Below are 24756 nucleotides of genomic sequence, written 5' to 3'. Positions count from 1 at the left end.
ATTCATTTTAAGTTGAACAGCAGCAGAATACTTGTACTCTTTCAGTGTACCAGTATTTCTTAGCACATGCCTCAGACTGCAACACTTTTAGCTACAACTTAATATCAAATTATATTTTTTCATATTAAAATGCCTTAAAATAAGCCTTAAAATAAGAAATACTGTAACAGACACAGAAATTGCAGACAACTCTTGAAGGAATAGATGTTATTCATTATGCATCGATTAAATTATACGTACTTTTCATCTGGACGCAAGATACTGCAGTAGGAATCAGGTCGATTTACAAAAAATCCAGTCTTCTTTACTACACTTTCTGCAATTACATTCAGTCTATCAAGGACATTGCAAAGTTTGCTGAGGAAGGGAAAAAACCCAACACAGTAAAGATACATTAGTACTAAAAAGAATTTAACTTCTTGAAAAGTCTTTTAATAACAAAAATTACTTAAAGGAAGACTCACATCACAGCTTTATTCCTCCAATGGTAACTATGTCTGTAGTTTTCTTACATTTTTGAGACTTATGAAACAGATACTGACCCTGTCTGAGTACATTTATGTAATAAGCTTTATTAAAAAGTAAACAAACTAGAAATGGAAGACTTCAAAATATAAAACTTCTTGATTTTTATTTCATACTAAATTTCCTCTCCACCAAACTTTCTGTGATTCACAAAATAAGAATAAGGCAGATAAGGATATATGATTATTCTAAATCATATTCTCCCACTTTGTTTGCAAGATGCTGCTTTGTTCAGTAATATTTGTTTCCTTGTGTAGCCTTTATTCCCTGCACCTCCTGCTCAGATCAGGGCATCCATCCATTCACTGCTGGAGACTTAAAATTGTGAATAAATAGTTAATTTTCAAAGTTTTTATTACAGTGCTTATGTCATTCTTCTAGAATTTCTGCATTATAAGATACAGTAGACATACGCTGATCAGAGAACTTTAACTTAAGAAAGCAATCTATACTTATAGATTTATAATGTTTGTGCCTTGTAAATATTTCTACATTTAGGAAAACATGCATTCTTTACACATGATCGTAGTACAGCATTCTGTTGTCCAAAATTCTAGAAGAAAAAATTACAGAATATGTTTGCCTTTCTAAGATATATGCTTCTAATAAGGTAAATGTTTTATAACATTTAAACTAATGCCCTCGTTCCATTTTGGAAGAGGAAATGGAAAACACTGATTAATATGAAACCCTTTCTTTCCCAGAGTTTTGTAACTCAATAAATCCAATGACTGAAATTGAACACCTGACAAAATGCAGTGTTTCGACTAATTTAAAATAACGTGCATGATGATGGATCTTTTTTTGCTTTTTCTCTAAAATTTTCCTTTGCAGAGAATTTCAAAGTTTTCATCCTTGCTCCAATTTGTTAAGAAATCAGACAGAATATTAAAAGAAAATCTTTGAAAAAGCTGCGGTTTTATTCTATCCACACATCTTAATAAAAGTCTCTCATAATTCTTAGGTCACATTCAACTGAAAAGCGACACGCTCAGTAACACACAATTATTGGTACTGTGGCTAAGAGCACTAGTACGAAGAAGAATCTGTTCTACCTTTTCGTGTATTTAGCCATATCCCAGGGTATATATATAATTGCATGCTCTGGTGGTAAAAACTGGTTGAGATATGTCACAGCAGCAACAAGTTCTTCACTAAGAATCCTTTCGTGCTTTCTTTTTTCACGTTCCTTTAGTAAAGAAAAGGAATTTAACATCACAATTTTTATTAACAAATGTACGTAACTCATATACATACAAATATACGTGTGTGCATATACAACAGATATTAAAAGTGGAAGCTGTAACAACAGTAGGCAGTTCTTCATAATTAGTATAATTAAATTAAGAACAAGAGAGACAGAAAAATCTAAACATCCTGGGTGTTTAACAACTGATTTGTATTAATGGCAAAAGTCACCTGTTTCAACTGTGCATAATCATTGGATGAAAAATAGAACTCCATAAGAGCAAACAAGAGCACGCAGAAACAGAGAAAATGGACAAAGTCAAAAGAGAAGGAAAAAGACAGGCAGAAAGGAAAGTACTCTACTAAATTCTGGTGTGACATGAGGATCCAGGCAAACTCTTCTCCATTAATGACAAGAGATGAAGAACAACAGCCCTGATCTCCCTGCTTTGCAATAATTTAAAAAAATTAGAATTATGTTGCCATTGTCTGAATATCTATTCAGATGCTCTATCTAGCACGGCTTTCCTCTCAACTTCATCCAAACTAAAGCCTATACTGAACCTATGTAACAGAAACTGCTTTATATACGTAACAGCAGTCCTAAAGAGAGAAACCCAAAGGAAGCCTAATACATTCATTACTAGTTAACAAGTTTCTAGGATAGACAGGTAGAGGAAGACATAGATTTATATTTAATCTAAATGAAATAATAAAAGCACTGGAGATATAAGTTGTTGGTAATTGTGTAAAAGCAACAGCAACACCCAAAAAAGGTGTTCAAATTTGGGGGCTTCCCCTCCTTTCCTGCTTTTATCTTTTTTAAAACAGTACATAAAGTAATAAAGGAACACAAATTTTAGCTTTCAGTATCGAGCATCTATAGAGAGAGAAAGAGAGATGCATTATCAGCCACTGTATAAAAAACCCTATGAATAAATGCATTCAACGATTCACGTGTCAGGGTCATGTGAGCATAGACTCACTCCATAACAACAGCAGAAGAAAGCCATGGCTGCGGGAGATAAAATCATTTTCTTGTCAACAAATGCTATCCTAAGTTGATTCCACAGACTCTTGGACAGTCTTAAAAGCACTCCTAAACAGGAAAGCTTCTAGAAATAGAAAATAAGTTATTTAGTTGCCATTTATTACTACTTAAGAGTTTTAAAAGCCTTCTTTTTATATTTTCCCCGGGGTTTTTTATTCTAGGAACAGATCCTACCTGCATATAAAAGATCTTTTTTTTCTAATGAATACAGTTCTGTAGAACATGATCAACTAAATGATTTTTTTAGAGACTAAATATAAATAAGATATGATTCAAGCAAAACAAATCAATATATTAAACTCAAATGTGGAAACGGATACCACCACAGAAAAAGGCTGGATCAGAACAGAAAACAAACAAAATCAAAAAAACAACAACAACAAAAAAATCAAACAAAAACTCCTGACACAAGTACAAGCTGTAATAACCAAAAATTATACTGCCGCTCAGAAGTCAGGCTTTGTACCACAGCCTCTCACCCAGCAGTGAATTCAATGACTGCAGCAATCATGAAGCTCCCTGCCTAAGTCCAGCCCTGCCGCCAATGGCACTGCCTGTCAGCTGGCATCAGACGTTTCAGCTTTTTCTCCCGCTCATGCTTCCATGATTTTACCAGATGGAGCAAACAACAAAAGACAAGCCTTTTTCATAATATTTCAAATAACTCGGTCACCTGTGTCAAGAAGCCTGCAAACTTCACTTTGCATGGAACCATAGTATTTCAGTATTTCTTAGTGCTAAATTAAACGCAGCGGTAAATTTATTTGGATTTACATCTAAGGGGTAACTGCAAAAACCTGAAAACAACAGTGAAAGGTTACTGTAAGAAGTCTATAAACACACAAAACCTCTTTTTTTGCAGGGTAGTAGTGTAAGCAGATAATGACTTATATATTATGCTGTGTAGGATAAGATTTATAAAGAAAATCTATTTATAAGCTTAGGATACAGCCAAAATCACATAGAGACAGAATGTATATAATAATATTAAAAATCAGAAAACATATAGGACATATTTACAATATCGTACCTTCACAAGATTCAAAATAATAATAGGAGAACCAAATCTCTGAAACATTTGGTCAAAGTGAAGAGCAGCAACATGTGCAAAAGGATCTGCTTGGTCCACTGCAATAAATAACATACATTCAGGAGGATATTAAGTGAGCTGTAGCGTCACTTAAATAATTTTCATTTAAAACTACTCTTCACAAAATACATGCTAATTCTCTGATACCAGTGATACAATTACACACTTATGCCTTTTTTATGCAAAAGCTGTTAAAAAAAATATTCCCTTTTCCAAATTGGAAGCGAACTTTTAACCAGAACTTTCATGTGATGCTTACAGAAAGCAATTATTCTAGCCTAATTAAACTTAGCCCAGATGTCTTCTGCCATTTTCAATAAGCCCTAAATTTTATCCCAAATAAGATAAATGTAGCTAACTGTATATAAAACAAGCACAAAGAAAACTGACATCTTTAAACAAAGTATTTTGTATTCCACTTTTGGATGTGAAGTCTAAGATGGAGATTTTTCTATTCAATTTCATCAAATGCAGCTTTTTATGTGTTTCACAGAATCACAGAATCACTACGTTGGAAGGGACTCACTGGGTCATCGAGTCCAACCGTTCCTAACACTCCCTAAACCATGCCCCTCAGCACCACGTCCACCCGTCCCTTAAACACCTCCAGGGAACCAGCTCCCTGAGCAGCCTGTTCCAGGCCCATCCAAGGGGCCCGATGACCCTTTCTGTGAAAACCTTCTTCCTGATGTCCAGCCTGATCCATCCCTGACGGAGCTTCAGGCCATTCCCTTGGGAGAAAAGGCCAGCTCCCTCCTCTCCACAACCTCCTTTCAGGTAGTTGTAGAGAGTAATAAGGTCTCCCCTCAGCCTCCTCTTCTCAAGGCTAAACAACCCCAGCTCTCTCAGCCGCTCCTCATAAGACTTGTTCTCCAGCCCCTTCACCAGCTTTGTTGCTCTTCTCTGGACACGCTCCAGAGCCTCAACATCCTTCTTGTGGTGAGGGGCCCAGAACTGAACACAGTACTCAAGGTGTGGTCTCACCAGTGCCGAGTACAGAGGGAGAATAACCCCCCTGGACCCGCTGGTCATGCTGTTTCTGATACAAGCCAAGATGCCACTTGTATCAGAAGTGTCAGCAGTGTTGGCTCATGTTCAGTCGGCTGTCAACCATTTCAGTGTTTGTATGGTGTTTATAATAAAGAACATCGGTGCATCTGAAATTATGGCTTCCCAAAGAACAAACCCTTAGACAATCCATTCATCTTTCCAAATTTAGTTTTCACTCACTCTCTCAGATGTTCCTTTATGACGCAGCACTAACCACAATCTATCACAAAGAATAATTTGTACATACATGTTATGGGTGGCTTAGGCATCATTGTTGAAATATCTTGAGACCAGTACAAAGGAACAGATCCTCGAACCTGAACATACGAAGAATAACTCCCTGCAGAAAATGACATAACTGAAGCATCATAAAGTATTTGTTCAGTTTCCACTTCATTAGCAACATCGCCCTAAAACAAACAGAAATATACAAGATGTAGACATGACAGCTGCATGCATTACAGAGAACTGATCATTACAATCAGAGTGCAATTAAACCATAAGACACCAAATAACAGCAGCGAGAACACCAGTGAAGCTTAAATTCCCATTTGTCCCTAGATGTATATTATCAGAAACAACATTGTCTCTAAATGTAGAAAAAAGAAGTGCTGGTTAAGATTTATTATTTTAAGAACACCTTTATTATCTCAATTAAAAATGTAATGATAGCTGTGATAACATTATTTAACAGCATAATTTACAGCCAAAACTCTAACAAGCCTCTAAAACATTTCAGTTCTCCAGTCAGTCAAGCTCAAGCTTTCTTCTTGTTGCAAGGCAGGGAGGAACCCCTAAAATCATGTTTAATTTACCTCACAGTTTGCTCCTCGTTTCAGAAAACGTGTTCCAGCAAATTTGCTTGATCTTCTGGCTATCAGAGTGACATATATAGGGCGACCATATATTAACAGTTCTTGAAAGAGAAGTTAAGGTTTACATGTCACATGCCATTTTTTTGTTCACTTACTTCACGCAAGCAAAAATAAATTCTATAAACATGTGTAGAAAACAAAGATCTGATTTACTAAATTCTCCTTAACAGTGATGAGTATAACTTCCAAATTTCTTTTGCAGCTTGGAGAGTGCATTATCCTCATTTTGAATACAATACATCAATCATTTTTCACAACGCCCAGAAGAGAAGCATTTCTATTTTATGAAGTGACAAGGAGGTGAAATAGGTACACGATTGAGCTTGGGCCGCGTAACACTGCTTTTGTGAATACTGGATTAAAGCCTAGGACCTTCTAATAGCAGACTAGAGGCATCAGTCACCCCTTAATTATTTGTCTGGAAAGGCAGATACATCTGCAAATACTTAAGTAACAACAGCTATAGATGCAGTTGTGGCTTTCTTTTAGGCTTTTATTTCTAATTACAAACAAACAAAAAAAGCTAGAATCAGATGCCTAGTGTGACTAACGCTGCTTCCTTAGTGTAAGGGAGGTGCAATAAAGAGGGAAGAAGATAGTTGTTCATCAAATATGTAAAGACTATTGTCACTCACTAAGCAGCTGTAGGCATAATACCGGTTATCAGATCCACAGCTACTACTTCTAAGTAAGACCATAGATGAAATAGTGGTATACAAAAACAGATTTAACTTTCTGTCTGGACACTAAGTCAATAACCGGATGCCTTACAATCACAAAAAAGCAAACCTGAAATTTGCAAAGACACCACTAACCTTAACTTCGTAAGTTTATTTCCTTCCCAAGGTAATTTGTTGACAGGCTTTTAAACCAACATGATACTCTTGATGATTAAATTAGAGTGTCTCTGTAAGATTCTAAATTCTTGTCAACTAAGAGGTTGAGACAATATTTCCTTGGAGTGTGATATGCATTTGGGGTTTTTCTTGTCCTCCTACAATGTACATAAACCCATTTACCAATTCAAAATAATACACAGTCAGGAAAAAAAGATTTTCAGATTTTCTAGCGTTTACTTAACTTTCTTCACACAGCAGGCCTTAAGTCCTGCAATTTTCTTAAACAGAAACAGAGTAAATGCAAGGATTTCTGCAAAACTTGGTTATTAAAATGTTTTAAAGAAGATCAGTATCAGTAAGAGAACATTTCTATATCAGCAAGTCAGTTCTGTTTAGCTTTTTTCCCTTTCCTCAAATATCTGTGAAAAAGATGAGCTGAGTCTTAAAATCCTCTCAAGTTCCTTATTTCTAAACCAAATGCTTACAAACAGTCTCTCACTGAGAATACATTCTACCTGTGCCAGGACCCTGCTATAAGAACACAGCCATTTTTAGCATAAACCTTAGCAAAGTAATGAAAATCAAAGCCAACCAATAATTCCAAAATTGATGAGTATTTACATGCCAAAGAAATAATTCAATGTATTTGACACATTTTAAAAAACTCAACTGATTAACCAACATGTGTTACAACAGCAAAAGGATACTCGATTGCCCACAGAATCCGTGAATAATATACAGCAGCCAGTCACGATGAACAATATTTTTTACAGCCTCCAGAAGCTTGCCATTCCATACATACTTTTCATAAGGCTTACTGCAAATCCCAAACACTCCTATGAAGTTGTTAAAATAAGAATGCATTAGCAGCTAAGAAACAAGCTTACCTACATTGGACTGTGTTAAAGTGCAGGTATTGGAGCTTTATTTTATTTTTTTCCCTTGACTTCAACTCAGCACATCATTTGTTTGCGTCCTCAAAGTTTGCCAAACATGGACAAATTCAGGCACATGCTTAAGTTCAGCATTTATGAGGATTTACAATTTTTCTATGGCTGCCAGTCACTGTAGTATTTGAGTGCCTTCATGCAGAAGTTTCAGATACTTACAGTAGAGAAAAGAGATCTCTGCACGCTGACAGCAGAGTATTTGATAATATGGGAAATAAATCAAGTTGCGAGTTCAACCACTTTGGTGAAGAGAGTATACATCCAGCAGAACATGGCCACAAGCGCTTGGACAGTAATTTGCCCTTTTTCTCATTTCTAGCTGCATTACTTTGGTGAGAATTTGTTTCTAAATGATAGGCAGCTATTTCTTACACATATTCTATCATATGAACAGATATGTTACTAATATCTAACAGAAATGGAGCTGTGCGTGCTCTCAGCATACTGCTGATGGGGTCAGGGTTATGGCATTTTTACCTCTCAAAGAAAAGACTTAGAAGAGATGACATCTTTGTATGAACTCCTGAAAGATATTGCAGTCAGGAGTCTATGCAGAGGAGTAATTACTGCTGCCTCCACTCTTTACGGATATTTATGCCATGGTAGTATTTGACAACCAATTCCTCATATCCTGATATCTATGTCCATGTTACTAGTATCTTTTTCTTGGGGGTGAAGGGTGGTTGCATTTTTAGAAAAGGAAATGTGTTATTTGATTATCTTTCCATTTTTCCATCTGATTTAGGGCATACTGTACACAGCGTTACTTTTAGGGTTTTAATGACACTACGATAAAAGTTTAAAACTACTTAATACAGCAAGGTCCAGTATCAAAGATGATTAGTTACTTAACCAATGTTCATTATCGTACTTTGAGTTGTAGTCAGTGTAGGTCCATAGGTATTGTGATGAAAGCATGTCAAAAATGAAAGGGTGGACAAACAGTGTCCAAGTCTATCTTGCATAAATTTGAGTCAGGGCTGTTTCACACATTTCTGTATTTTAACTTGGTACTTGTTAGATGTTCAGAGCCCCCCTTTGGTGGCACAGAAAGCAGGAACAATAAATTCCTTCTTCAGTGGCTCAGAAGACTAGTTTTGAGTTAGAAGAGATGGAACCAAAGTTACTTTAGGACAAGGGGGATTTTTAAATCATATTTCTCTGTGTATTATATTTTCTGTGCAACAGAGGTTACACAGTGGGTGACTACAAATAAGGGCAGTAATGCAGAGAGGCTGTTGAGCTTCTTTATAACCAGTATGAACACAGATCCAGATGCTGCACCTAAGCTTGCTTACATATCAAGTTCACAGTGTTAAGCAAAATAGTAGCAGATTAAAATTAAAAGGTAGGGTTTTGACAAGCATGCAGATTATTAGTACAAGTCAGAGGGCAATAAAACTCATCAGATTCAACAGAATGAAATCCAATATTAAGAATTTCAAGGCAAAGTTTGTGTGTGTGTGTGTGTGTGCGCGCGCGCGCGCGTGCAATGCAAAAGGAAGAGAAAATAGTTTTCTCGTCTGGCTGGTCAACTTTACACATCTTTACATCTTTGTTAGTTACAAAGTGAAGGTTGTAGTTTTCAACTGAAATCAGTAATTTTTCTTAGTCTTCCTTATACTGCTTACTATATCAAGTTAGCACTAACTTCATACAGTTCCCGTCATAAACATTTTACAACATGAAACAAAAAGATTTATTAGTCCTTAATCCTTCTTGCTTCCCACTCTCTTTGTAATTCATTCTTATAGGGAGTCTTACAAGTCAGTTGTATAATCAACTGCTGAGAAATGCCAGGATGCTCAATTATCTCCCTCAGCTGCAATGTAAATTAACAAAGCAATGATTAATCACTTCTAGAAATTGCATTGTTCAAATTCAAATGTCTGTAATTGGCAATTTACATAACCTTTTAGTAACTCAAGACGCTTATGAGACCACTGATCAATACAAAAGGCCTAAATGTTTCTCAAAAGTAAACAAGTGGAACATATTATAAACGTACTTATGACGAACAGCATTGGTTTAATTAGACAAATTTGCTTACCACTTCCACCCTGTGTTGAAAGCCCTTCATCTTCAAATATATCAAAACTCTCTTGTCGGGTCTGGGTTGTTTCAGTTTTTAATGTCTCAAGTGGCATTCTCAGAACAGTAAGATTGTACTGAAGGGAGTGAGACAGATCATAGCTGTAACTGATAGACAATTAGCATTTGTTAATAATTGTAGATGCACAGGACTTTTCTGAATGCCCTTTCCCTCCACCTATAGTTATATTTAACACAGTACTATTTTATCCATTTAAAAAAAAGATTTTTAAACAAGATACTCAGATTCTGATTCAATCATGGCAAATAACACCAATGATTTCCAAAAGAGGCTTTAGAAACACAGAAACTGTTTACATTACAATAGCTGAAACTATTTCTGTTCTTACAATTAAAAACTGAACACGCCTTCTGAACAAAGCATATCAACAAACTCAGTTCACTGTGTCCCAGAAAGCCTAGGACTACTACAAGCTGAACTCAAAGGAGTCAAAAACTTAGTCTACAAAAACTGTATCTGCCCTCAAATTTGTGACTGCAGCACAGATGCATCTTAAGGCAGTGGCTGCTGAATAAACAAAAGGGTATTATTTTTTTTTTTTTACTTAATTCTGCATCTCAAGTCTTTTATACTGACAACGTTCTACATTAGTTGCTAAATTTTATGAGCCACTAGGATTCATTTCTCCAAGGAGAACCCAAATTTACACAAATTTGAAACAGAAATACACACAGATTTCCATTTCAGCCTAAGACAGCATCAGAGACTACTGGCCCTCCTGGAAGTTCTAGATAGTCATTTATGATCTAAAAAAATAATTTAAACACTGGAAATTTACATTTATCAGTAATGATAACAAAATCTAACCCATGTATTCACCACATTTCCTCAATAACAACATGGCACGCTTATCTGTTGGCGACAAAGTTTGTTACATGTTCCGTTTGCACGTAACAGAACCTTTAAACACCACCCCAATAAAAGACTCACTCAGGCTATTCCTCCATTTTCCCCTTAGGCCAAACATTTTCTTATAACTAACTTGTAATTCTTTTCAGGATTTATATAAAAACCATGCAGAAAAATATGCCATGATTTCAGCCAAGAACAATTTAAATTAAGATGATAAATGTGTAAAAATTTGTTGTGTAAAACAGACTGTTGTGTAAAAATCTTCTCCTCTATGGTCGACCACAGAAACAATATAGATCCATCACCTCCAACCAGAAAAAAGAAGAAACAAATAAATAAAAACCCAAACCCCAAAATACAGTACTACAATGTTAGGGGTGGGACATAAAACATGGAAGAAAAACTGAGGTTTTCTACTGTGCAAATCTATCCCATGCAAAACCACAAAACGGACACGAAACTTTGGTAGGTTTTATCTTCACAGACACAGTTCTGATGAACTTTTTTTTCCAAGAGGGACTATACTCTAGACTGACACATCTTCTGGTACTTACAGAAAGGGGGTTTTTTTGCTTAGTTTTCTAACTACTACTGCCAGGATTACCACCACATTTCCACCATTTTTCTGCTGTCCCCAAAATCTCATATGCAGTAGTAGCTGAGACACGGAAACTTGGTTTAGGTACGGCATATATGAAGAAATACACCTATGCAGGGTGTATCTTAGACGAGGACCTATTTATCTACTTTTGTTCCTTAACCAAGGCAAAACTTTGTTTCTGGAAAATGAGATCGAGACAGGAAAAGTGAGAGGACAAGCAAACCCGCTGAAATATAATACTTTTATTAGAAGAACTTCTGCATAATCTGGCAAGGCTGAACAGTCAGTGTAAACAGTAATAACAGTGTCTACCTTCTCCCGTGCCACTAATAGCTTAAGGAGACTACATTCCTATTTATTTGTTGAAGGCGAAAGCAGGTTCAAAAGACAAAGATGAAAATGTACAAGCAGTGTGATCACGTGTCTTATTTCCCTCGGATACCAATCCAAAGATGCTGGGTATCAAAATCCAAAAGTAGAATCTTACAGCAAGTATAAGTATAAAGGTTTTTTTAAGGAATTAGTAACTCACACTTACCTAAAATAGAAGTTGCTAGAAAGGTCCACATTTTGAAAGATTCTCAGATACCTAGCAAATTAATTAAAGTTAAAGGGAAAATTATTAGTTTAACCAGACTGACATCAAGAATTCATTCAGAAGATCTCAGAAATTGAACTACATATAAACATCAGCTCTTGCCATATGTTCCCTTCCTATCTTACGGTAATTGTTTTGACAAGTAATTCCACTGGAATATCAGCATCTGGATTAAATAAATCAAATAGCCTTTTTTTTGAAATCCAAGGTGTACTCATGTACATATTCTGTTTCTTTAGGCAGTTGCAGATAAAGTTATAGTTCTATTTTCCTCATATGTGGGTCAAATTCTCTAGGACTTACACAAGCAAACTCCCAACAATACAAGAATTACAGATTTCCGCAGTTATTCTCAAATAAATGAACGAGAAAATAAATATCTACTTCAACCTGTCACACCCTTGCAAATTCTCAGAAGAACTGGGATGAAGAGACAGACAAGTTATTCTATAAGCAGCTCAGAGAAAACTCATTATCGCTACCCCTTGCCCTCATGGTGGACTTCAATCTACCAGATGTCTACTGGAAATATGATACAGTGCAGAGGAAACAGTCTAGGACGTGTCTGGAGTATGTGGCATATAACCTCCTGACATGGCTGGTGAGTTAGCCTACCAGGGAAGGCACCCTGCTGGACCCGTTATGCATGAATGGAGAAGGACTTTGTGGGTGATGTGATGGTTGGAGGCAATATTGGGCATAGCAATCATGAAATGATAAAGAGTTTTAGATACTTGGAGAAGTGAGCAGGGAGATCAGCAGAACTGTCAACTTAGACTTCAAGAGGGCAGACTTTGGCCTTTTTAGGAGACAGAGTCCCATGGCGGGCAGCCTTCAAAGGCAATGTAGTCTGGGAAGGCTAGACATTCTTCAAGGAGGAAGTCTCAAGGATGCAAGAGCAGTCTGTCCCCAGGTATTGGACAACAAGCTGGTGGGAAGAAGACCAGCCTGGCTGAACAGACAGCTCTGTCTGGAACTCAGGAAAAAAAAAAAATGGAAAGTTTATGAATTTCGGAAGAAGGGGCAAACAGCTCAGGAGGACTACAAAGTTGTCATAAGGTTATGCAGGGAGAAACTCTATAAGTCTAACTAGAATGTTATCTGGCTACTACTGTACAAGACAATAGAAAATGCTTCTATAATTACATCAGCAGCAAATGGAAGGCTAAGGAGAACCTCCAGCCTTTATTGGACTTGGAGGGAAATGCAGTGACAAAGGGTGAGGAAAAGGTTGAGGTACTTAATGCCTTCTTTGCCTCAGTCTTTACTAGAAAGACCAGTAACTGTCTGGGTACCCAGCCCCCCGAGCTGGAAGACAGGGTGTGGGAGCAGAATGAACCCCACCCCCCCCAACCTATAAGGAAACAGAGACATGCACAAGTCTATGGGGCCAGATGAGATCCATCTGTGAGTACCAGAGGATCTGGCAAAAGTGCTTGCCAAGCTACTTTCAAACATTTATCAGCAGTCCTGTCTAGCAGAGGATGTCCCATTTAACTGGAGAGTAACAAATGCGATGCCCACCTACAAGAAGGGCCAGAAGGATGATCTGGGGAACTACAGGCTATCAGCCTGACCTTGGTGCTGGGGAAAGTTATGGAGTGGATCATCTTGAGTGACATCACGTGGCATTTAAAGGACAGCTGGGTGATCAGGCCCAATCAGCATGAGTTTAGGAAAGGCAGGTCCTGCCTGACTAACCTGATCTACTTCTATGATAAGGTCACCTACTTAATGGATGAGGGAAAGCCTGTGGATGTTCTCTACCTAGGCTTTAGTAAAGTTTTTGACATTGTTTCCCAAAGCATTCTCACAGAAAAAAATGGCTGTTCATGGCTTGGACAGGTATACTCTTCACTGGGTAAATACCCGGCTGGATGTCCAGGCCCAGAGAGGTGTGGTGAATAGAGTTAAATCCAACTGGTGGCCAGTCACAAATAGTGTTCCCCCAGGGCTCAGTGTTTGGGTCAGTTCTACTTAATATCTTTATCAATGATCTGGATGAGGGGATTGAGTGCACCCTCACTAAGTTTGCAGATGACACCATGTGCATGTGTGGGTGTGTTGATCTGTTTGAGGAAAGGAAGGCTCTGCAGAAGGATCTGGATAGGCTGACTGGCTGGGCCAAGGCTAATTGTATGAGCTTTAACAAGGCCAAGTCCTGGGTCCTGCACTCGGGACACAACAACCCCGTGCAGCGCTACAGGCTTGGGGAAGTGTCTGGAAAGCTGCTTGGCAGAGAAAGACCTTGGGGTGTTGGTTGACAGCCAACTGAACGTGAGCCAGCAGTGTGCCCAGGTGGCCAAGAAGGCCAGTAGCATCCTGGCTAGTATCAGAAACGGCATGGCCAGCAGGACCTGGAAAGTGATCATGCCGCTGTACTCGGCATTGGTGAGGCTGCACCTCTAGTGCAGTTTTGGACCCCTCACTACAGGAAAGACATTGAGATGCTGGAGCGTGTGCAAAGAAGGGTGACGAAGTTCATGAAGGGTCTGGAGCACAAGTCTTATGAGGAGCAGCTGAGGAAGCTGGGGTTGTTTATTCTGGAGGAAAAAAGGCTGAGGTGAGATCTTACCGCCCTCTACAACTACCTGAAAAGAGGTTGTAGCAAGCTGCATGCTGGTCTCTTCTCCCAAGTAATAAGTGACAGGACAAGAGGAAGTAGCCTTATGTTGTGCTAGGGGAGGTTTAGGCTAGATATAAGGAAATATTACTCCACTGAAAGGGTTGTCAAGTATTGGAACAGGCTGCCCAGGGAAGTGGTTGAATTGCCACCCCTGGAGGTATTTAAAAGACACGTAGACGTGGTGCTTAGGGAAATAGTTTAGTGGTAGACTCTGCAGTACTAAGTTTACAGTTGGCCTGTATGACCTTAAAGGTCTTTTCCAACCTAAACAATTCTGTGATTCTGTGAAGAAGCCATAACACCGTCTATGAATTACAAAACTGCTAACACCATGAATATATAGGCTAGGTAATATGGTTTGCTGCATTCTAAGAGGGGAGACTAAGGTTTACAATCGGTCAAACCTTAAAGTGAAAGCTTTTTTAATAGTTACCATTGCTTGATTTCAGTTTACCATAATCCACCACTTTTTGACTGTAGACAATTGGTGCAGACTGAAAAGCAGATTATTGATATCATTTGCCTGGTATGTCACAGAAGTAAAGTTAACCAACCCTGATAAAAACACCACCAGGATGTAGCTGTACATCTTGTACAAGGCTCCAGGCTGATCAAAGGCTCAAATTTCTTTCTTCAGAAAAAAGTTAAAGAAAGGGAAAAAAGAAGCTAAACGTACCAGTGAGTCAGTTATCACCCTTTACAACAGCAATATTCAGAGGATTTGGACAGCACAGAATCATTAATCTATTCAGCACTTTTTAAAGGGCACAAAAGATCACCTCAGACGAGACTGACATGATGCTAGAGCTACTAACAAAAGAACAGTACCCCAAACAATATAAACCAGTATTTGCGTGACTGAAATTTCTAGTCGCAGCTCACCATTGCTTAGAAAATATTCAAAAAGTACATGCTGTTTAGGACCATTATTTACCTGGCTTCATCAGGATGCGTAATTCTTACAGAGTCATTTGGAATGTAGATCATATTTGTATCTTCTATTTTATATATTGCATGACCACCAATATCTGCCATTTTTCTTCTTTTTGTTATTAACACAATGTAGTAGCCTTCTAAAAACCTGACAAAGCCTTTTAAAACAGCATAAAAATGCTATTAGTTAGATGTCTGCATTGATTTGCTCAAACATATTTAGAAAAACAAAATTCTTTCAAGGCTTCATGGAATTACTGTTTGTTCTTCGTGTTATATATCTATAATATGCATGAATATACACATATGAAAATATACATATATATATTCTTACAATTCACTGCCAATAAGTGTTAATCAATCAACTATGCAGTTTTCACTTTTTTCCCCCCCCACTGTGCGTAGTTTTAATATTAGGTAGCAGAGTTAAGACACATAAAATTCAGAATATGTTGCTGTCTTCTTAGGATACTTGTATTTACTTTTTATAGGACTCTCATTGTTCAGAGATACCACAACGTTAATTTTCCAGGGCAAGAAGGAATCCCAAGTTCCAATTTTGTTGGAGGGGCACAGAACAGCGAAATGAGTTCAGGGTACTACACCTTTGTGCTTCCTCTCCTTAACAGCGGGGAGTTAAATTCCCTGTCTACGACAGCCTCCCTCTCAAATTAGCCATTCAAAACATCACGGCTTATCCTTTCTATTTCCTTCCCAGATATCAACATTTGACCCTGCTGAAGCCCAGAGGGCTAAGGAGGTAGAACAGGGAGCACCTGGCTTTAATGACTGTAAAAAGAAGGCTTCTGAGGCCTCTACCCTTGTTCCCAAACATTACAGGGCATAGCTATGCTTTTTCACTGTGTTGCTTCTTTGGACGTCTCTATTATGTATCGTTAGGAAAAACCATAATGAACCTTTAAACACAATACAAATGTATAAATTAAATTAAAAATAGAAATACGTAATACCTGGAACCCAAATTTGTTTCTTATACAGTATAGGCAATGATGTAGCAGTACAAAGTTTTAATAACTAATAAATTATACGTATTAGCTCTTGAAGCTGCTTTGATGGGTTCCTACTAGTAAAGAGCATGAAACCCACTCACAACTGCACTTTCAACAAATATATTAACTTCGGGGCTAAAAAAACAGCTCACAATTCACAATTTTACTTATATTTATATTCATTTCTCCTAGCTTTGCATTATAACAAGAAGGATGAGCAAAGCACTCATGTTCCTCCCTGTCATGGCTGAAGGCCACAACGTGATCAAATGAACCGCAATCTTTTCTTCTGCTTTATTAGCTAACCTTGGAAAAATGCTCTCACTTGCACAAGGACAGGAGACCCAGCTGACAATAAGAAACAAAGTTTTCCATTTGAAGCAGCCAGATTATTGAATTTCAGTTGTTAAATTTTAGTCAAAGCTTTTCCTGTCTCTTCCAGGTACTGAAAATCACTTACTTGAACAGTTTACTTTCCTTTGAATTTCACCAAATGTTATACCAAAGTCTGACAAGGAACTCAGCCTTTCCCTTTGGCTTGGTTCTCTTCAGCTAAAAGAGATTCGTACTTTTCAACACTATACAGTGAACCAGAACTTAGCCTTTCAGCACTTCCATTCTGAGTGCACTGCCTTTGGCTAATAAAATAATCAGAGAATAGCACAAAGCTGTCCTTTCCAATTCTACAAAAAACAGCCATGTCCTCCCGACTCGAGCCAGGAGGCAGAAATAAACAACCATATTTATACAGCTATGATTACACATGATCACAATGGAATACATCTAAAGCATATACTTTAAAAGAGCAAGATAATCTGAAGATCACTAAGAGAGCATGTTACTTCTGAAAAAATAATCTACACCACATCTGACAACCAATACGTTTGTCCACCCACAGAATAGAAACTCTCCTGTTCTGAAGAACACATATAAACATACAACTGGGATGCAAAATTTTCATTGAACACAACCACCTTCCAACCAAATATATTATCACATATCCAGACAGTAAGCACTGATGGTTTGTGCAAAAAAAAAGCCAATGCTGCGAGACTGTTAGAAGCTTCTTTAGGTTTACCCATATTATTAACACTCTTAAGTTGCTAAGGAACTTACACCTCATCTGAGGAATTTCAGAGAAGTGGATCCATTGATAAGTTCCAGAATGCTTCATGGGGAAAAAGAATACAGAAGAAAGTACACTTAATCTGCCACTTTAGATTAGAATACTACTAATAATTTCTTATGTTTTGGTAGTTATGCAAAATTCAGGAGCATCTTTTAAAGTAATTGCATTCGCCACCTCCTCTGCAGCTTTGGATTTAGATGTCCAGGTATATACCAATGCAAATAAAGCACAAAGCATTTTTATGAGCTGTCAGAGCACACATCAACATTTACTTTGGAGACATTACCCATCAATATATTGACCTCAGTGTCTGACAATAGGCAGGAAAGCAGTGACTTTCAGATGAAGTTAGAAGCTATTAAATCTTTGAAGCAATCCTCTACGAATGGACAGCTGATCAGCCTTTAAAAATTCATACTTTGAACAAGCTATACTTATTCAGACATGAAAAAGAAATCTTTTAAATACCAAAAAGAAAATTAAGTCATCTTTCTGAATAGTGTGTGATGAAGAATTACAACCTAGTAAAGAATATCAACTCCCGTTTTCTTTTAAAAAAGCATCCTGTGAGCTCTGAAATTCAGAAGGCCAGGTTTCACGTGATTTGTATTCTACAATTAGTCAAACACTTACCTACTATACCAAAAGCAGAGACAGCTCGAGATAACCCAGAAGAGCCCTTCTGCCCAATCTTTGTTCTGTTTCCCAGGTCTAAACGGCCAAGAAGTTCCCTTACCTCTTGCTGCGTATACACATGCTTTAAAATAAAAAGTCACTGGAGTTACTGCTTTGGTAGTTAAATGTTACTTCATGTCAGAGATTAGTAGAATTTACTTAATATAAAATAAACTGAACATCTGGTCAGAGTACATCCTTTGTCTCCTGTTTCAGTCCTACCAACAAGCACAACAAGTTTTTCAGGCACAAAATTCACTGCTTACTGCAACAGTAGTAGTGATGGTCATGTAAATTCAAATATTCCTAAATATTAAGCATTAAGATTTAAAACCATAAACTTCCTGGAAAGAAATCAAGTCTTATTCTGTTGTGTACATTAAAACTCTTGTTGCTGCAGTTTATTTTGCTTCAGATACAATATAACAGAAACATTAAAAATCTGGCTAGATAGTAATGAAAGGCATTTTGCACTTAGAACAGCACAGCTGAAAATAAGAAAACCACTGGGAGCCTGTATGTAATAAACTGAAAAACTTGGTAAAGTTTCATTAAAGTCAGGGTGCAGTTTGGAGATCTTGTGGCCACTCCCAAATTGTAACTAGACATTTTCATGCTAATACTGTACACATCTGGCATACAAGGAGAGGCTGAGAGAGTTGGGATTGACCAGCCTGCAGAAGAAAAAGCTCAGAGGGGATCTTCTCAATGTGTATAAATATCTGGTAGAAGGGAGTACAGAAGTTTGAGTTGGACTCTTCTCAGTGGTATCCAGTCAAAGGACAAGAGGTAAGGGGCACAAGTTAAAATACAGAAAATTCCAATTCAACATAAGAAAAAGGTTTTTTTACTGTGTGGATGGAACACTGCAACAGCTTACCCAGAGACACTGTGGATTCTTTAGCTATATTTCAAAAGCCATTAGGCATGGCCCTGAGCAAACTGATCTAGTTGATATTGCTCTGAGCACGAGGATTGGACCAAACAACACGCCAGAGAGCACCTCCAACCTCAACTGTTATATGTCTCTATGATTCTATATCTTTATTGGAACAGATTAAATGTGTAATATTTAAATTCAGCTCAATATAGACAGCATAATTCGGAAAAACTGAAATAAACCTAAACAGAGAGGCACTCACCTTATCGTCAATTATAACCAAATCCTTTGGTTCAGTGCGATCTATTTTCAAAACACGGTACTTGGTCTCTGCAGGATTACTTCCAACGAGAAAATACCGCTACATTTAAAAAAAAAAAAAAGTCAGAATATTTTTCAAGATAAAGCAACCAAAGCCCATTGTAACATAAGACATCAACAATGCCATCCGTATATTTTCTAGACTATATCCATTTCAAATAACAAAATATGTAATATTCCATAGGGCAGTTAATAAGCTCTTCTAGATATCAGTACCTTAGGTAAGTACATTTGCATACAATCAGCCTTCACAACTTAGAAGGCCTTATTCTTTCCACTGTACAAGAAGTGGGGGAAAGAATACAGTTGAAGAAAGGCAAAAACCTGTTCAGAGAGTAAAAAATGTAATTTATCCCAGGCACTGTCCAACTGCGCCCTGTCCCAGTAATTACTGTCTTCCCATTTGTTTTGGAAAATTTAGCAGAAGCTTAAATACACGAGTTTGTAACTTTTCATGATCTCAAACTACTGCTGTTATACTGTAGTCCATGCTACAGTATATATAGTCTGTGCTATTTCTGCCAACTAGTCTTTCCTAGTACATACTAAACATAGAATAATTGTAAGTACTTCACTACTGCAAGTTTTCTTTTTTTATTTCTATTTGCTATGCTAAACTTCTCATTAATTATGTTGTTCCATAACACTCAAGTTTAATTTGACCAGCCAAACTGGTTAAAAACACTATTTAAAAAAGATTAGCTTTATTTCTCACTTAAAATATGAAAGAAAGAGCACAGATAAACATATCATGTGTCCATCTCCCATGCAAGAGAATCAAACTATAAATGAATTTTTACATTTAGAGGAATTAACAGTAAGTACAGGTTGCAGGACTGACTTGGTATAAGCAGCTCTCATTTACTAATTCATTTAATCAGTGTGGTGGTAACACACAGCAAGATGTAACTCATTAATAATGCTCAGCCTAGTAGGAAAGCATGGCAAATTCATGTGGATCTATGCAGCCAGCTCTTAACTTGAAAAGTCACATGGATTTGAGATGTGGGAGACAAAATCAATAATAACATTCACACAAAAGTTAGGATTTTTATACCAATTAGATACTAGGAAACATCTTTACTGTCAAAATATTTAAGATGCAAGAAGAACTTAACCCCCTCTTTAGCTTCCTTAAAATCACAAAAGCATCTATATAGTCAGTAAGCTCTAAAAAAAAAAAAGACAATAAAATACTTAAAGAACTATAAAAGGGAACACCACCTACTCCTGGTTCCACCTTGTACACTGACATTACAGTGTACAGACAACACTGAGTGGCAAGTTTTGCAGTTTACTCCTAAATGACAGTAAAGAAGGTCCTTCAAAGTCATCTGCCATCACAGCACTCCCTCTCTGAAGCCTTTGAGGCAGCAGTTTGGCACAGGAAACTGTTTCCTACTGGTTTTTTAGCAGCAACTCACTGCTGTACACAGCCCAGACTCCCCAGACTGCCCCCCATCACAGAACCCTCTACAAGAGACCCCTTAATGCCAAGATCGTTGCCTCCCAGGAGGGAAATCATAACAACAGGGTGTGGGTTGGAGCCCCTACCGCATGGGACTCAGTGGCACAAATGTGGAGGTTAGAGCTTCTATGCTGGTAGTACTCACCAGCAACAAACACCAAGACAGATGCTTGCTTAGACCATGCATGCCATCACACCACCTTTTTCTTCAAGTGGCTGAAGATGAATGGGCAGAGCAAAGTACCACGCTGATTTGTGATACACAGATGATAGAATAACTAGCATTTTAAGAGTGCCACTTCTCTATTCCTATAAAACTTTAATTAAACAATTTTAAGTAGTCCATAATACTGCAATGCAGCTCAGTGATGCCCTCTCCATGTCCAGCTCATTAACGAGTGTAATTTCTTCCCAAAATGACACCTACAGTTACTGATAATTCATCCTACATAAAAACAGAACACTAGAACTTGAAGATACTTGTCCAAACAGCAGTTTGGACCAAGGACCATGTTTAAAAGTGGAGCATGGCACATGACACACAGAGAGAGGAGAGAAGAGAGAGATGGATATAGAGTTGGAATTGCTATTACTAAGAAGTTCAGCTGAATACTTCTTCATTTCTATTTTAATAGTGATAAAACACAAGGAAGCGCTATGAGGTATGCCTCACTCGCATCACCTCAGCAGCTGCTATAGTGAGCTAGGCACAGCTACAGTGCCAGCTTTAAGTGCTGCTGCTTAGAACAGCAGTAGAGTTAGATTAGATGAGAAGTATAATAATTGTATCTTCAGGCTATGGTAGCAGCCACCATAACGAATGGTACTTCACAAGATCTTTGAAGTCCTTTAAAAGACTAATTCAGGGGAGTTGTTAGAAACCTAGGCTGTGTAATGTTTTAAGGAAGGTCAGTTGAGAACAGCATCAAAACCCAGCATCAATGGACTTAAAAGGAACCACTTCCTCAGAAAGCCAGGCAAGGGGAAATCTCTCTTCAGCAAATGGGAATCTTACCCACAGCATATTAAGAGGATATTCTTGTGGAAGTAATAAAGAATGAAACATCTGCAAAAACTTTTGAATTTGAACTAGTCCTAAAAACAAGGAAACCAAAATTAGACTTCTACTTGTGAAGTTTTCAGGGCTGGCTAACAATCAACAGCTCCAGAATTTCTCAAAAAAACAAGCATGATAGGCCACTTCACATTCTTCCTCCAAGATCTGAAATGAAAACAAAGATGGTATGAAAACTAACAATGCAAAACTTAAGCGGGAGAAAAAAAAAGGCATTTCAGCATTAGCTGCTTCTGCTACCTAATTTATGCATCTAATGAATAAATAAGTCTGTCTTACAGGATGACATGAAGCACAGACAAAACCATATCAGTGACATGTACTACAATTAAATTTGCCATCACACAAATACTAGGAAATAAAGAAAAATACCAAATCAGCACAACACTAAGCATGTAACATCAAATAAATTAGTTCCTGATGTTGTAATATAATTGTAAAATTAATCAAAGCTAAAATGTACTGTTTACAATTATTTTGATTAACAGAAATCATTACAGTAAAAGAAATTAAGATTCCCAGGCAAGCCACAGAAACCTTACTCCATTTATTACAAAATTTAACTGAATAAATTGAAACATTTTTCAAATGCCTCAAACTATTCCACTTCACAGCAAAGCTACTGCATTTAGAAAAATGAACAACCTTGACCAACAAAACAGAACAGTACACGAGGAGAAACAGAGCTGATTTCCTCATGCTACCCTACCAAAGACTTTCAACCATCACCTGAAATGAAATGTGCTGTTTCCAGCTATAGCCTGCCCTTGGTCTTTGCTGAAACTTGTTAACAAGTGCACTTTACCAACCACAGCAGTGCACCATGCAGGTACTCGCATAAGAGATCTGAACTGAAGCTTAATTTATTGCACAATTATCACTAAGCAACTACAAGATGGGAGCAATCATTAGTCACTTCCACCTGAGACTGAGTTTTAACCAAAGCAATCTAATTGAAAGGCTTTACACCCTCTTTTATCAATCTTTTGATTCAGCCAAGCCAATAAAAATAGCTTCATCTAAAAGGAGTCTAAACAAAATAAAGAACTTCTTACTGCAAATTGTTGTTTATAATGGCAGGATAATAGTTCTGAAATCAAACATTCTGCCCACAATTTTTTTTTCCTTTAAGATTACTTCTTAGAACTCCTGGTCTAAAACTATGATTTGCCTCTTTGTATGGATGAATTGTCATTAAAAAATTTTAGCACTGTAAAGAACTTATTTTACTCATTAGTTAAAAGCAACACACAGCTTAATCAGCAGAAAAACACACTGAAAGTTACTTGAAAAATACAGTAGTGGGCTAATACAGCTGATTTTTAAACATGCAAATAGGATAAAGAACACACTTAAGAACTTATACAAAATGCTTGCATAAGATACCAGTCGAGCCCATCAATATGTCTAAAACCACAAAGCCCTACGGCAGTATGGCGGGTTGACCTTGGCTGGCTACCAGACCCCAAGCTGCTCTCTCAACCCACTCCTCAACAGGAGGAGAAAATAAGATGGAAAACATAATGGGTCAAGGTAAAGACAGGGAGATGGCTGAATATTTACCATCACAGGCAAACCAGACCTAACTTGGAGGAAATGGATGTTATGTATTGACAATTAAACTAAGTTCTGATAGCAAGAAATGAAAGATAAATTAAAATACCTTCCCACCTCCTTCTTCCCAGGGACTGCTTCATTCCCAACTCCTCTATCTTCCCCCTGCCCTGATAAGCCCAGCAAGGTGGGAGATGGGGGGCTGTGGTCAGTTCGTAACAGTTCCTCTCTGCTGCTCCTTCCACACTTCACACTTTCAGCTGCTCAGGCGTGAGTCCTCTCCACAGGCTGCAGCTCCTTTTGGAACGATCCCCATGCTCCTTCGTGGTCCCTCCCAGATGCTGCAGGTAGTCTGGCTCTGGCACCTGGACCACCTCCCCCTCCACAGACTTTCAGCATTCCTCACTCCTCTCTCTCGCAGCTGCTGCATAGCGTTTTTCACTCTCTTTACACAAAGCTGCCACCATCTCTTGGAGCAGGTCCAGAGGAGGGTCATGAACATGATCAGAGGGCTGCAGCACCTCTCCTAGAAGAACAGGCTGAGGGAGTTGGAGTTGTTCAGCATGGAGAAGAGAACACTCCAGGGACACCTTATAGCAGCCATCTAGTATTTGAAGGGGACTACAGAAAAGATGGGGACAGACTTTTTAGTGTGACCTGTTGTGAAAGGACAAGGTCTAATGGTTTTAAACCAAAGGAGGGTAGATTTAGACTGGATATAAGGATAAATTTTTTACAATGAGGGTGGTGAAACACTGGAACAGGTTGTCCAGAGAGATAGTGGATACCCCATCCCTGAAACACTCAAGATCAGGTTGAATGGAGCTCTGAGCAGCCTGATCTTGTTTAAGATGATCCTGCTTCTGCACGGAGTCTGGACAAGATGACCTGTACACGTCCCTTGTCTCACTTTCTGTCAGCCTAAAGAAACACAGTGGGTTGCCAGATGAGAACCTTCACGTGAACACTGACTTTGGATCAGCCACACTATTATCCCTCTACTTTAATTTATGCTTAGCTGGGCAGTGCAATGCTGTGCAGTGCAAATGCTGTGCAGTGCAATGCTGGGCAGTGCAAATACCTCCATGCTCCTTCACAACAGACATGAAGTTATGCAAGAAAAAGCCTCTTCCTCAACTTTTGGTAGTCATTTTAATATGTACTGAACTTGATTGTAATGAGAAATCTTCAAGGCATAAACAAGATATCAAATAGGGTTAGAGAAAGTACAGGTTCCACCTTTCTTCTTTACTACACCAAAGAAAGGGAGAAAAATAATTACATCTGAATGTAAGGTACAGTAAAAACTCTAATAATATGAAGAGATGATGAGGGGCAAAAAAAGGTACCTGA

General features: G+C 37.9%; 1 protein-coding gene across 1 annotated transcript in view; it reads right to left on the bottom strand.

Annotated features, from left to right (window-relative positions):
- FIG4 (FIG4 phosphoinositide 5-phosphatase) overlaps positions 1–24756 on the bottom strand; it is a 73737-nt gene that overhangs the window by 42223 nt on the left and 6758 nt on the right. The window contains exons 2-12 of the mRNA XM_009564870.2: positions 19248–19346; positions 18064–18187; positions 15293–15449; positions 11673–11723; positions 9619–9767; positions 7326–7454; positions 5720–5820; positions 5152–5314; positions 3795–3892; positions 1581–1714; positions 241–357 (exon numbers count right to left, since the gene is read on the bottom strand). Of these exons, the coding sequence (XP_009563165.1) occupies positions 241–357; positions 1581–1714; positions 3795–3892; positions 5152–5314; positions 5720–5820; positions 7326–7454; positions 9619–9767; positions 11673–11723; positions 15293–15449; positions 18064–18187; positions 19248–19346 (1322 nt within the window). The remainder of the gene's footprint in view (positions 1–240; positions 358–1580; positions 1715–3794; positions 3893–5151; positions 5315–5719; positions 5821–7325; positions 7455–9618; positions 9768–11672; positions 11724–15292; positions 15450–18063; positions 18188–19247; positions 19347–24756) is intronic.

This window comes from Cuculus canorus, chromosome 3 (genome assembly GCF_017976375.1).
Source record: "Cuculus canorus isolate bCucCan1 chromosome 3, bCucCan1.pri, whole genome shotgun sequence".
NCBI classification, from domain to species: Eukaryota; Metazoa; Chordata; class Aves; order Cuculiformes; family Cuculidae; genus Cuculus; species Cuculus canorus.
Note: the sequence above shows the minus strand (reverse complement) of the source record. Positions and strands in the feature narration are given on the sequence as shown.